The sequence below is a fragment of the Chiloscyllium plagiosum genome, unplaced genomic scaffold (assembly GCF_037043375.1).
Source record: "Chiloscyllium plagiosum isolate Xiang-an unplaced genomic scaffold, Cpla_swu_hap1 HiC_scaffold_7, whole genome shotgun sequence".
In the NCBI taxonomy this organism is placed as follows: domain Eukaryota; kingdom Metazoa; phylum Chordata; class Chondrichthyes; order Orectolobiformes; family Hemiscylliidae; genus Chiloscyllium; species Chiloscyllium plagiosum.
This window is the reverse complement of record NW_028270145.1, coordinates 23391354-23404194: the sequence shown is the minus strand read 5'-3', so window position 1 is coordinate 23404194 and position 12841 is coordinate 23391354. Positions and strand designations below refer to the sequence as shown.

General features: G+C 51.9%; 1 protein-coding gene across 1 annotated transcript in view; it reads left to right on the top strand.

Annotated features, from left to right (window-relative positions):
* slc19a1 (solute carrier family 19 member 1) overlaps positions 1-12841 on the top strand; it is a 42330-nt gene that overhangs the window by 17216 nt on the left and 12273 nt on the right. Inside the window, exons 3-4 of the mRNA XM_087989454.1 lie at positions 3765-3957; positions 7323-7464. Of these exons, the coding sequence (XP_087845580.1) occupies positions 3765-3957; positions 7323-7464 (335 nt within the window). The remainder of the gene's footprint in view (positions 1-3764; positions 3958-7322; positions 7465-12841) is intronic.

The window sequence follows — 12841 nt, the reverse complement described above, 5'->3', positions numbered from 1 at the left end:
GGCGCGCGCTCTCTCTCTCTCTCTGCCTGCGCGCGCTCTCTCTCTCTCTCTCTCTCTGCCTGGCTGCGCGCTCTCTCTCTCTCTCTCTCTGCCCCTGGCGCTCTCTCTCTCTCTCTCTCTGCCTGGTGCGCGCTCTCTCTCTCTCTCTCTCTGCCTGGCGCGCTCTCTCTCTCTCGCTCTGGCTGCGCGCTCTCTCTCTCTCTCTGCCTGGCGCGCTCTCTCTCTCTCTCTCGCTGCGCGGCGCTCTCTCTCTCTCTCTCTCTGCCTGGCGCGCTCTCTCTCTCTCTCTCTCTGGCCTGGCGCGCTCTCTCTCTCTCTCTCTGGCCTGGCGCCTCTCTGCCTGCGCTCTCTCTCTCTCTCTCTGCCTGGCGCGCGCTCTCTCTCTCTCTCTCTCTCTGCCTGGCGCGCTCTCTCTCTCTCTCTCTCTGCCTGGCGCGCTCTCTCTCTCTCTCTCTCTGCCTGGCGCGCTCTCTCTCTCTCTCGCTCTGTGCCTGGCGCGCTCTCTCTCGCTCTTGCTGGCGCGCTCTCTTCTCCTCTGCTGTGGCGCGCTCTCTCTCTCTCTCTCTCTGCCTGGCGCGCTCTCTCTCTCTCTCTGCCTGGCGCGCGCGCTCTCTCTCTCTCTCTCTCTCTGCCTGGCGCGCACGCTCTCTCTCTCTCTCTCTCTGCCTGGCGCGCACGCTCTCTCTCTCTCTCTCTCTGCCTGGCGCTCTCTCTCTCTCTCTCTCTCTCTGCCTGGCGCGCTCTCTCTCTCTCTCTCTCTCTGCCTGGCGCGCTCTCTCTCTCTCTCTCTCTCTCTCTGCCTGGCGCGCTCTCTCTCTCTCTCTCTCTCTGCCTGGCGCGCTCTCTCTCTCTCTCTCTCTGCCTGGCGCGCTCTCTCTCTCTCTCTCTCTCTGCCTGGCGCTCTCTCTCTCTCTCTCTCTCTCTGCCTGGCGCTCTCTCTCTCTCTCTCTTTCTGCTGGCACGCTCTCTCTCTCTCTCTCTCTCTGCCTGGCGCGCTCTCTCTCTCTCTCTGCCTGGGCGCTCTCTCTCTCTCTGCCTGGCGCGCTCTCTCTCTCTCTCGCTCTGTGCCTGGCGCGCTCTCTCTCTCTCTCGCTCTGTGCCTGGCGCGCTCTCTCTCTCGCTCTGTGCCTGGCGCGCTCTCCTCTCTCTCTCTGCCTGGCGCGCGCTCTCTCTCTCTCTCTGCCTGGCGCGCTCTCTCTCTCTCTCCTGCCTGGCGCGCGCGCGCTCTCTCTCTCTCTCTCTCTCTGCCTGGTGCGCGCGCTCTCTCTCTCTCTCTGCCTGGGCGCGCGCTCTCTCTCTCTCTCTCTCTCTCTGCCTGGCGCGCGCGCTCTCTCTCTCTCTCTCTCTGCCTGGCGCGCTCTCTCTCTCTCTCTCTGCCTGGCGCGCTCTCTCTCTCTCTCTCTCTGCCTGGCGCGCTCTCTCTCTCTCTCGCTCTCTGCCTGGCGCGCTCTCTCTCTCTCTCTGCCTGGCGCGCTCTCTCTCTCTCTCTGCCTGGCGCGCGCGCTCTCTCTCTCTCTCTGCCTGGCGCGCTCTCTCTCTCTCTGCCTGGCGCGCGCGCGCTCTCTCTCTCTCTCTCTGCCTGGCGCGCGCGCGCTCTCTCTCTCTCTCTCTCTGCCTGGCGCGCGCGCGCTCTCTCTCTCTCTCTCTCTGCCTGGCGCGCGCGCTCTCTTCTCTCTCTCTCTGCCTGGCGCGCTCTCTCTCTCTCTCTCTGCCTGGCGCGCTCTCTCTCTCTCTCTGCCTGGCGCTCTCTCTCTCTCTCTCTCTCTCTGCCTGGCGCGCTCTCTCTCTCTCTCTCGCTCTGTGCCTGGCGCGCTCTCTCTCTCTCTCTGCCTGGCGCGCTCTCTCTCTCTCTCTCTCTGCCTGGCGCGCTCTCTCTCTCTCTCTGCCTGGCGCGCGCGCTCTCTCTCTCTCTCTCTCTCTGCCTGGCGCGCACGCTCTCTCTCTCTCTCTCTCTGCCTGGCGCGCTCTCTCTCTCTCTCTCTGCCTGGCGCGCTCTCTCTCTCTCTCGCCTGGCGCGCTCTCTCTCTCTCTCTGCCTGGCGCGCTCTCTCTCTCTCTCTCTGCCTGGCGCGCTCTCTCTCTCCTCTCTCTCTGCCTGGCGCGCTCTCTCTCTCTCTCTCTCTGCCTGGCGCCTCTCTCTCTCTCTCTCTGCCTGGCGCGCGCTCTCTCTCTCTCGCTCTGTGCCTGGCGCGCTCTCTCTCTCTCTCTGCCTGGCGCGCTCTCTCTCTCTCTCTCTCTGCCTGGCGCGCTCTCTCTCTCTCTCTCTCTGCCTGGCGCGCTCTCTCTCTCTCTCTGCCTGGCGCGCTCTCTCTCTCTCTCTGCCTGGCGCGCGCTCTCTCTCTCTCTCGCTCTCACTCTCACTCTCCCATCCCTCCACAAGTACAATCATGACCAGTTGAGTATTCCAAGCCTTTTCTGTTTATTCTTAGACTTAAAACGTTAGTCGTGTGATGTGCTTCCTGTGTATGTTGTACTTCCATCCCTCCATCCCTTGGTCAGTACCGTACTCCCCTCTGAGTCACAAGAGTTTGGGTTGCAGTCCCACTCCTCACTTTTGTCCTGCCTTGGGATACCACAACCGAGTGAGTGCTGTGCTGCACTGTCAGAGGTGCTATTTTATGGATACATTTTTAAGCCATGGCCTGGTCAATATTTATCCCTCTAGCAATGTAACAAAAAACAGACCCACCTGCTCATGATCCTTTGGCAGAACCCCCTGTAAAGGCCAGCAATCACCTGCCACATCTGCCACATTAGAAAGTGGCCACACTTCCAAAGTATTTTGTGGGCGGAAAACCCTTTGAGGTTGTGCAAGGTGCTATAGAATGAAAGTTGGTCTTTTATTTGGCTCAGCTGCCCCACACTTGGGCAAGTTCCCACATTCCCAACACTTTCTGGGTAATGATGTTGTGAACTCCTCGATTGGATTGACCAGTGGCCATCTTTTAAGGGGCACAGAAGATGGTCCACACCAGAACCAACTGCAAGCTGTCCTTCAGCTCACCCTGGCTCCTCAGAATGCCCCAATCAGTCCTGTCTGGAAGGCATGGGCAGCAGATCCAAGGGACGACCACCCACCGCAGGTTTCCACTGAACCACTCACATTCCTGACTTGGAAGTATACCTCTGTTCCTTTATTGTGGCTGGGTCACTGTGCTGGAACTCCCTCCCTAATGGGTGTTCATACACCCCAAACACATCAGCAGCTCAAGAAGGCAGTATCACTCCCCAGAGAAAAGGGCTTGAAAAGTTGGAATGTTGAGTGTGGAACCAGGGGGCACAGTCTCTGGAGAGATAGGGTAGACACCATTTTGGACTGAGGTGAGGAAACGTGTCTGTGCTCAAAGGGCAATGAACCTGTGGAATTCTCTACCACAGAAGGCCCGCAGAGATCAAGTCACTGTATTCAAGAAAGATGTAGTTTTAACAAAAATTTAGACTTCATTGTCACGTGTATCCAAGTACAGGGCGGATAGTGAAAAGCTTTCAACAGTGCCATCTTAGACACAAGTTAAACATTATAGTCAAAAGGCATCAAGGGGTGTGGAGAGAAAGGAAGGATATGGTGTTGAAATAGAGGATCAGTCGTGATGGAGCAGGCTCAAGGCCGAATGACCTAATTAGCTCCTAATTTAGGAAAGTGGAAGCCAGTGAATTCGTTGAGTTTTACTCGGGTTCAGCTGCATCGCTGCACTTCAGTTTTGCGTTCTGTCCTCATGCAGTCCCTCACCTCTTCAGTTGGGCTTCCTTTTATCTCGTTGGCAGGCGCCATTGCGTCTTTCTCAGCCGGGCACGTCAAGTTGCGGTGGTCGTTGTGGGCGGAGCTGGTGATTTTCGTCATCACGGCGCTGCAGGCCGGGCTCCTCTTCCTGATGAACTCCACTACCAACATCTGGGTCTGCTACGTGGGCTTTGTCCTGTTCCGGAGCAGCCACCAACTCTTGGTTCCCATAGCGATGTGAGTATTTACCCACAGTGCATCGCCTGCCAGGGCAGAAGTCAGTGGTGTCAGTGGTTCAATGGCGTCTCCGAATGGGCAGCGACATAACCAGTTGTTTCAAAAAAAAAACAGAGAAGGATGGAACTGCTGGGTGGAAAGACTGGGTTACTGGGGCAGAGGGGGAGGCAGCAGGGCAGGCTCAGAACTGTGGAACCAAGCAAGGAAGGATTAAAAAGGAAATATCTGCAGTTATGTGCCAAAGTAGGCACACAGGAAAACAAAATAGGAAAAGGATTAGGCCATTCAGCCCTTTTGAGCCTGCCTCACCATTCAATAGCTGACCGTCCAACTCAATACTATGTTCCTGCTTTTATTTGTCTCAGCGTAACCTTTGATCCTTTTATCCCTGAAGACGAAATCTAACTCCTTCTTGAAAGCATCTAGCATTTTGGCCTCAACCGCTTTCTATGGCGGACATTTCCACAGGGTCACCACTCTCTGGGTGAAGAAATTTCTCCTCCTCTCAGTCCTGAATGACCTATTTCATATCCTCGGACTGTGTCCCTCTGGTTCTGGTCATCGGGATCATCCTTCCTATGTTTACCCTGTGTTAGCACTTCATAAGTTATTTGACCATTCATCCCTGTGAGCTCACTCCCTCGAATGTGCCTCCTCCCTGAGGCTGTCATCCAGTTGCCTTATTGGAAGGGTCCTTGTGGTACAGCAGTCATGTGCCTATTTCTGGGCCCAACGGCCTGAGTTCAAGTCCCATCTGCCCTCAGCACGCAGATGTGCCTCACCATGTCCGGTTCCTTTGTGAACATTGCTGAACTGAGAAGGTATGGGCTCCCCAGGCTCCTGTCGATATTCCGTCAGCATGTACAAGATGTATATGAATCAGAGAATTGTTACAGCCTGGAAGGGGACCGTTCGGCGCCTCGTAGCTGCACCAGCTCTAGTCCCCAGTGCCAATCTGCTGCCTCTTTCCCCCATATCCCTACATGCCATGAATGTATGTTGCTATTGAGCAAGTGTAAATGAGCCATTTTCCAAGCTGCTCTGATGACCTCAGCATGACCCCCAGCTTCAAGGGCGTGTGAGTGTGGCTGCCTGCGTACAGACCCTATTGCTTTCTCTGTGGCCATACCTCACTGGTGTCCTGAGCCCATCAGCCCTGTGTTAACCCTTCAGTATAAATTTATTGAGAACTTTTGAAATTTAGCCATTTCAACATCAGCTCTGAACATTGCGGAATGACTGTCTCTTCTCCCCAGCAGAACATGCTGGCAAATGTGACCAGGTTGGTTCAGGATACCTGGCCAGCCCTGATGTGACGGAGTACAGTTTCTGGATTACCAAGTGGTAATGTCTGTTTGGAAATTAATCAATTATTCCAGGTTCCAGCAACCCTCCAGGTAGCTCATTCCAAATCGTAATGACACGCGTTTTGATTTTTAAACACTCTCCTCCTCTCCCCTCTGCTTTCTTCCTTTTTTGTGGTTGCTTTTTGTTTTCAAACTTTCTTTCTCATTTTTGTCAGTGGGAGCAGTTTCTCTCCTTTATCTCTTGGTTGTAGCAAAGCCCCTTTACAATCTGGAACAGTACTTTATAACGCCACTAAAGTAGACTGGAATTATATTCATTGGAATTTGGGAGAATGAGGGGGTATCTTATAGAAACATATAAAATTATGAAGGGGATAGATGAAATAGGAGTAGGGAGGATGTTTCCACTGGCAGATGAAGTTAGGACACGAGGCCATAGCCTCAAGATTAGGGGGAGCAGATTTTAGGACAGAATTGAGAAGGAACTTCTTTACCCAGAGGGTTGTGAATCTGTGGAATTCCCTGCCCAGTGAAGCAGTTGACGCTACTTCAGTAAACGTTTTTAAAGCTAAAGTAGATTTTATTTTTGGAACAGTAAAGAAATTAAGGGATATGGTGAGTAAGTGGAGCTGAGGCCACAAAGATCAGCCATGATCTTATTGAATGGCAGAGTAGACTCGAAGGGCCAGATGGCCTACTCTGCTCCAAGCTCTTATGTTCTGAAGCGAAAGCTTCCCCCGTGAACTATTGGCCTGGCCTTCCATTTTGTTAATCCTGACAGAACTGGCCTGTCTAAAATACAGTCAGGTTCTGCTATACCGAGATAGTTCCATTCTCATGCAATCCCGTGTTATAAGAAAATCGCGTAATAGCAGAACTGACTGTTCTTAAACGAATGGGGCCGAAACGTTCATGCTTTAGAAACAGCGCCTCCAGGTCGTCAGTTGTGTTACAGTGAATTTATCTTAATGACGTGTGCGTTATAGCAGAACGACCTGTAGATATGAGCTTCTCTGGGGGAGAGTGGGTTGGGGGACACACCATAATATTAGATTAAGAAGGCCGAGATTGTGGGGTTAGGGTGTTTCTTACCTGAGGTGAAGAGTCCAAGGGGTTAAGCAACACTGGATGACCTTTACAGATTGTGTTTTGAGTACAATTCTGCTGCTGTTGATGGCCCACATCACCTCTTGGATGTCGAGTGTTGAGTTGCTAGATCTGTTTGAATTCTGTCCCCTTTTGCATGGTGCTCGTGCCACACAACACAATGGGGGTGATTCGAAGGTGGGTCTTTGCCTCCACAAGTTGGTCACCCCTGTCCAATACTCTCAAGATCAGTGCATTTATAACCGGTAGACTGGTGAGGAAGCCAAGGCATTGTACTTAAAACAGATATAGATGAGTTCTTAATTAGTAAGGGAATCGAGGGATATGGGGAGTAGGCAGAGGAGTGAGGTTGAGAAATATGCCATGATCAAATAACAAAGCTGACTCGATGGGCCAAATGGCCTAATTCTGGTCCTATATCTTATGTCCTTTTGTTCTTCCCTCTTGTTGGTTCCCTCACCACTTGCCGCAGACGCAGTCTAGCAGCTATACCCTCTCGGGACTTGACCAGCTCACCTAGTGGAAGTCAGAGAAGGTTCAGTGATAGAAGGGGTGCTCTTGCAGGGTGAGAGGAGACAGTAACGAAAGAGGACAGCAATGGCAGATGGGTCAAGAGAAGGCAGAAATGGAAATGGCTAATGAGCAGTGGATGGTGTCTGGGGAGAAATGGACCCAGGGGGCCGAGCTCCGAGTCAGCTGTTGAACTTGGGAGTCTGGAAAGTGTGAGTTGAAAGCTGGGGTGGAGCTAATGTAGGGCTTTGCTGAAATGGTGCAGGGGTCAGAGGAGCCAGTGTGAGTAGCGGGATGTGGCAATGGTGGTCAGGTGTCCAGTCCGCTGTGTGGTAATCCCCCACACCCTGATACAGTCCCAATCAGACTTTGTGGTGACTGTGTGAGGAGTTCAGTTGCTGTGAAGGCCTCTGTCCTGACTCAGTGTGCGCTGTCGTTTAGTTTTCAGATCGCCACGTCATTGTCTAAGGAGCTCTGTGCACTGGTGTTTGGTATCAACACGTTTTTGGCCACCATCTTGAAAACCATCATCACGCTGATCATCGCTGACAAACGGGGCCTAGGACTGCATGTGAACAACCAGGTACATACGGCATGCAAAGGGCTGTCCTCTATAGCAGATCAGGCCAGGATGACCCAACTCTTGGCGGGGGGGTGGGGGGGGGGAAACACTTTAGAAACGGCTTGTTGTAGTACTGTGTCCACATCCAGGCATCCCACATTGTGAAGGATGTAGAGGCCTTGGCGAGTGTACAGGATGTGGGGCTGAAGATGAGGTGGCAAGTTCTCTTTTAGAGCCTGGAGAGGTTGGGGTTAATTCTGTGGCACTCAGAATTCTGAAGAGTTTTGATGGGGTAAATGATGAGGAATCTTCACCCATAGTAGGGGTGGTGGGGGGAGTGAAAAAGGCAGCATGAGGATGTGGATTTGAAACAACTGGCTAAAGCACTAGAAGGCAGGTAAGTTTTCTTTGCGTTTCTGACCCAGCGAGCTGTTCTGATTTGGAACAGACATCCTGACAAGGTGGCAAATGTGGATTTGACGATTAAATTTTGAAAGAGGCAAGATTATGTATTTGAAGGAGAAAACTCATTGGGTTGTGGGGCAAAGACTGCCAGGCTGTATCACGGGGCTAAATAGTACCCCCTTGTGTAGTATGATTCCATAAAGACACCCCTGTCTAGTGTGTTGGTCAACCCACACAGCTAGACCATCATACCCCAGGAGCGGTGGGCGGGAAGAGTTGGGAGCAAGCAGCAGTCTCATGGACTGTTCACCTGAATGTCCCAGAGTCAGTTTCTGCCTCTCCAGCAACCACCAATGAGACACCCGTTATACAGCCTGTGCAGTATTGAATTTGTTGTGGGCTCATGCTGTGCACACCCTTAGCTACCCTGTTTCCCATGCTCCATCAATGACTAAACCTCACCTAGCTGGCTGTGAGGAGGTCATTAAGTGCACTCTATATTTAAATGTGTGAACGTTCTCTCTCTCACTCTCTTTCTGCTCTGAGGTTTTGGCAGTGAGCTGGGAGGGGAAGAGATTTGAGTAAAGTGTAAATAAACATTTTCTGCCCTTTGCCATGGGAATAGGGAGCAGCCAAGCCAAGAGCAGTCACTGGGATCATCTCATTCTGTGCTGGTGTGTGTGTGTGTGTGTGTCGGGGGCGGGTGGGTGTGTGTGTGTGTGTGTGTGTGTGTGTGTGTCGGGGGCGGGTGGGTGTGTGTGTGTGTCTCTGTCACTGTCACTGTATGAGTCTCTTTTATTGTCTCTGTCACTGTGTGTCAGTCTCTGTCTCTGTTTCTCTGAGTCTCTCTCTCCCTTTTTTGTCTGTGTGTGTGTTTTTCTTTAGTGAGTGAGGGCCCTGTGTTTTCCAGTCTATGCGCAGTGGAACTCAGAGAATCATGGTCCTCAAAGACATTTTGACGAAAGCTGCTAGTCAGCAACCCTCTCCCCCACTCCCCTTGACACTGCATGTCTGTCTCAAAACCTTGGATCGGTGTCCTCCAATCCTCATACCTTCTCTCAACGGAGCCTGTTTTTTTTTATATATATAAACAACCTTATCCTGATCCTAACCCTGCAATACTCTTGTCCACATCTGTCATATGTCCTCTCGGCAGCCCTCTTGCCCCCAGCCTAACCTTGTGTCTAAAATCCCTTGTCCCTGGAACCATCCTGGTCAGTCCTGTCTCCCCGCTCTGGCAGACCCTCACATCGTCCCTGAGCTGTGATGACCAGAACTGGATGTATTACTAACCAGAGCTTGGTAAAGACGTAGCATAACTTCCCTGGTTTTTGCAGATGAGACTCTGTTTCTGTAGCCCAAGGTCCCAAGTGTTTAGCTAATTACCCTATGCATATTTCCTGTTACCTCTTCAAAGGTCAATATGGCTGACCTCCCAGGTCTACCTCCAGCTTAACTCATTGCATCCCAATATTCTGCATTCGGTGCATGTTCTGTCCAAGTATCCTGCAGCCTCTCCACCCTAAGCCTATAAAATGGCAATATCTTTTTATTCATTTGTGAGATTTACTGCCCGTCCCTAGTTGCCCTTGAGCTGCCTCCCTGAACCGCTGCAGTCCCTTTGCTGTAGGTTGACCCACAATGCCCTATGGGGAGGGAATTCCAGGAATTTGACCCAGCGACAGTGAAGGAATGGCGATATATTTCCAGGTCAGGATTGTGAGTGGCCTGGAGGGCAACTTGCAGGGGATGATGTTCCCATGTAGCTGCTGCCCTTGTCCTTCTAGGTAGAAGCGGTCGTGGGTTTGGAAGGTGCTATCTGAGGGTCTCCGCAGTGATCTTGTAATAGTGCACACAACTACTACTGAGAGTCGGTCAGTAGGGGAGGGAGTGGATGCGCTTGTGTGTGGAGCCAATCGGTCGATGGGCGGCTTTGTTCTGAGTAGCGTTAAGCTTCTTGTGGTGTTGGACCTGTGTCCATGCAGGCAAATGGGGAGTGATCTGTCACACAGTGAGCGGCCGAGAATTCACCCCCACCAAGAGCTGCCAGCCTATCGGAGGCTGAAATTTACCTCTCAGCGTCACTGGGGAGACTCCGACTGTTGCCATGACAACAGCTGCTGGAAGCTGTGGACTGGGGACATCCAGGCTGGTGTTGATGGACAGTGGGAGGGGTCAGAGGGAGGTGGCAGGGACAGGAAGTGTGGCACCAGGGTTGGGGTGGGGGGGGAAGAGGAGGAGGAGGGGGGAGCAGAGTACCAGGTGAACCCAACCGGGCTGGAGTGATGTGATGTGTGCAGTGGGGAAGGGTGAGTGCAGGAGACCAGGCTGTGGATGTTAGTGAGCTGTTCACCCTGGATGCAGCCAAAAAGCTCAGCTAGATCCAGCCCTCGGTCATTCTCTGGATCTCCTGCACTGGACAGCAGGTGGCCGCGGGGGGTGACAGAGCAATTGGGAGGATGTTACCCCGGGCCAGCACTTGTTTGGATCCTTGTGGAATTGATCACGTGGGGAAACGCCGGCTCCACAGAGAGCATTCATGTGGACCAGTGTCTTGATGACGACCAGTAAAATGAATAAATCCTTTGTTTGTTTGCCTGAGCTCTAATGTTGCAGCTGAAAGCCATATCAGGATGGTCATGATTGCTCTCTCTCTCTCTCTCTCTCTCGCGCTCTCTCTCTCTCGCGCTCTCTCTCTCTCTCTCTCTCTCTCTCTCTGTCAGAAGATTTCATCCTATGCAGATGCACAGTGTGCAAATGCAAAGACATTATTTCAAAGCATTTATACGTCGAGTGTTGTACTTCAGCTGGGTCCAGTTTCTGCGCACTGTCCAGAAGATGTCGGGGCCTTCTGAATGAGCCCTTGTGGGAGCACCCAGTTAGAGTGCTACTCCAAGACTTGCCGACCACAGACGGTGTGTTGCTAATGTGGCCAAGCAGCTCGCTCGGCCTGAAAATCCTTCCCGAATGCCCAGGGCAGGTGGAGGGGAAGAGCAGGGGAGTCTCGTGGTCGGCCATATTTGACGTGGGGGTGTCAGCTCTCCAGCTGCAACTTCAGTGACTGTTCCACAGGAGACTAACCCCGGGGAACAGACTCAGACATGGGCTTTATCTTCTCTAAGTCTAAAGTCCAGGTCTGTGGAGGTGGGACAGAAGAGAATTATAAGAATGGCATCTAACATGAGGGACCTCCAGTGATGCCAAGAGTCTGTGGAAGGTGGGTTTGTGTTCCTTAGAACAGAGGATCATAGAGACCATTCAGCCCATTGAGTATCCCTCCCTATCCCATTACCCCATATGTCCCATGGCCTCTCCTGGACACTATTGGTAATTTAGCATGGCCAATCCACCTACCCTGTGCATTTTTGGACTGTGGGAGGAAACCAGAGCACCCAGAGGTAACCCACGGAGACGTGGAGAACGTGCAAACTCCACACGGACAGTTGCCCGAGGCTGGAATCTAACCTGGATCCCTGGCGTTGTGAGACAATGAGCCACTGTGCCACCAAAACTTTGAGGGGAGTTTAAAATGAGGCACTCAAAATCCAGCTTCAGGCTGTAAAGCCAGGAGAAACTGTTTGTTTCCACTGGCAGGACGCAGCGACACAGATCAGAGAATATCATCCGAAACCCAAAAAGAGTGAGAATATGTTTGTACGCAGTGAGTTATGGTGATGGGAGCAGATTGAATAGGAATGGTTAATACCTCCAAGGGGAAAAGGATGTAAGTAATATGTGGGAAGAGGTCAGTGGGACTAATTGGGCAGCACTTTCAATGAATTGGCACCAGCACAATGGACCAAATGGGCCCCATCTGTGTCATGAGCTGGAACTGAATGAATTATTTAGAGGTGGGAGAGGGTTGTGTCTGTGAAATGGGCTGCGGGGCGGAGAGCCTGTCACACCCACCCTCCCACTCCCACATGCTCAACTCCACTCCCACCCACCCACCCACTTGTGATAAGTCTACATCAGATGTTGGTGCAGTCCACCCATGCTTAGAATGGTGTACCCAAGGCTTCATGCTGGACATCTCTCAGTCTAAGCTTGGGCCTGTTTTCCCATTGAATTAAGTCATGGTTGTATCTTAACTCCAATAAGAGACCATCTAACCATTGCCTCTTGATAGTCAATGACGTTAGCATCACTAAATCCCCGACTATCAACATTCTGGGGGTTACCATTGACTAGAAACTCCACTGGACTCACCTCATAAACACAGTGGCTACAAGAGCAATTCAGAGACTCTGGACACGGCAGAGAGTCACTTCCTGACTCCCCAAAGCCCGTCTACAAGCCACAAGACAGGAGTGTGATGGAATACTCCCCACTTGCCTGGATAGGTGCAGCTCCAACAACACTCAACAAGCTTGACACCGTCCAGGACAGAGCAGCACACTTGATTAACACCACCTTCAGCATTCACTGCCTTAACCGATGCTCAGTGTGTGCCATTTACAAGATGAGCTGCAGTGATTCACTCCCTTGACAGTATTTTCCCATCCTGCAACCTCGCACCACCTAGAGGGTCAAGGGCAGCAGTTAGATGGGAACACCACCACCTCTAAGTTCCCCTAAAACCAGTCACTATCCTGACTTGGAAAGGTATCACCATTCCTTCAGTGTCCCTGGGTCTAAACCCTTCCTAATGGCATTGTGGATGTCAGTGGTTCAAGAAGGTGGCTCACCGTCACCCTCTCTAGGGCAACTGTGTATGGGCAATAAATGCTGTCCTTGGCAGCGAACGCCCATATCCTGTGAAAGAGTTAAAATCGCTCCCTTATCCACCTTTGTTTCCGATTTCTTTTTAACATCCTTGTCCAGCAAAACAAAAACTTCCAAACTCCCAAGCTTTCAGGGTCCAGATTCCAAATGCTCCTTGACATTACCCCAAGTGGCTTAAATTTTAAGGTTCTGGACCGACCCACCTCATTGTAAGAAATAGTTTATCCTTATCTAAACCATCAAATGTTTAATCATTTTGAAAAGACTG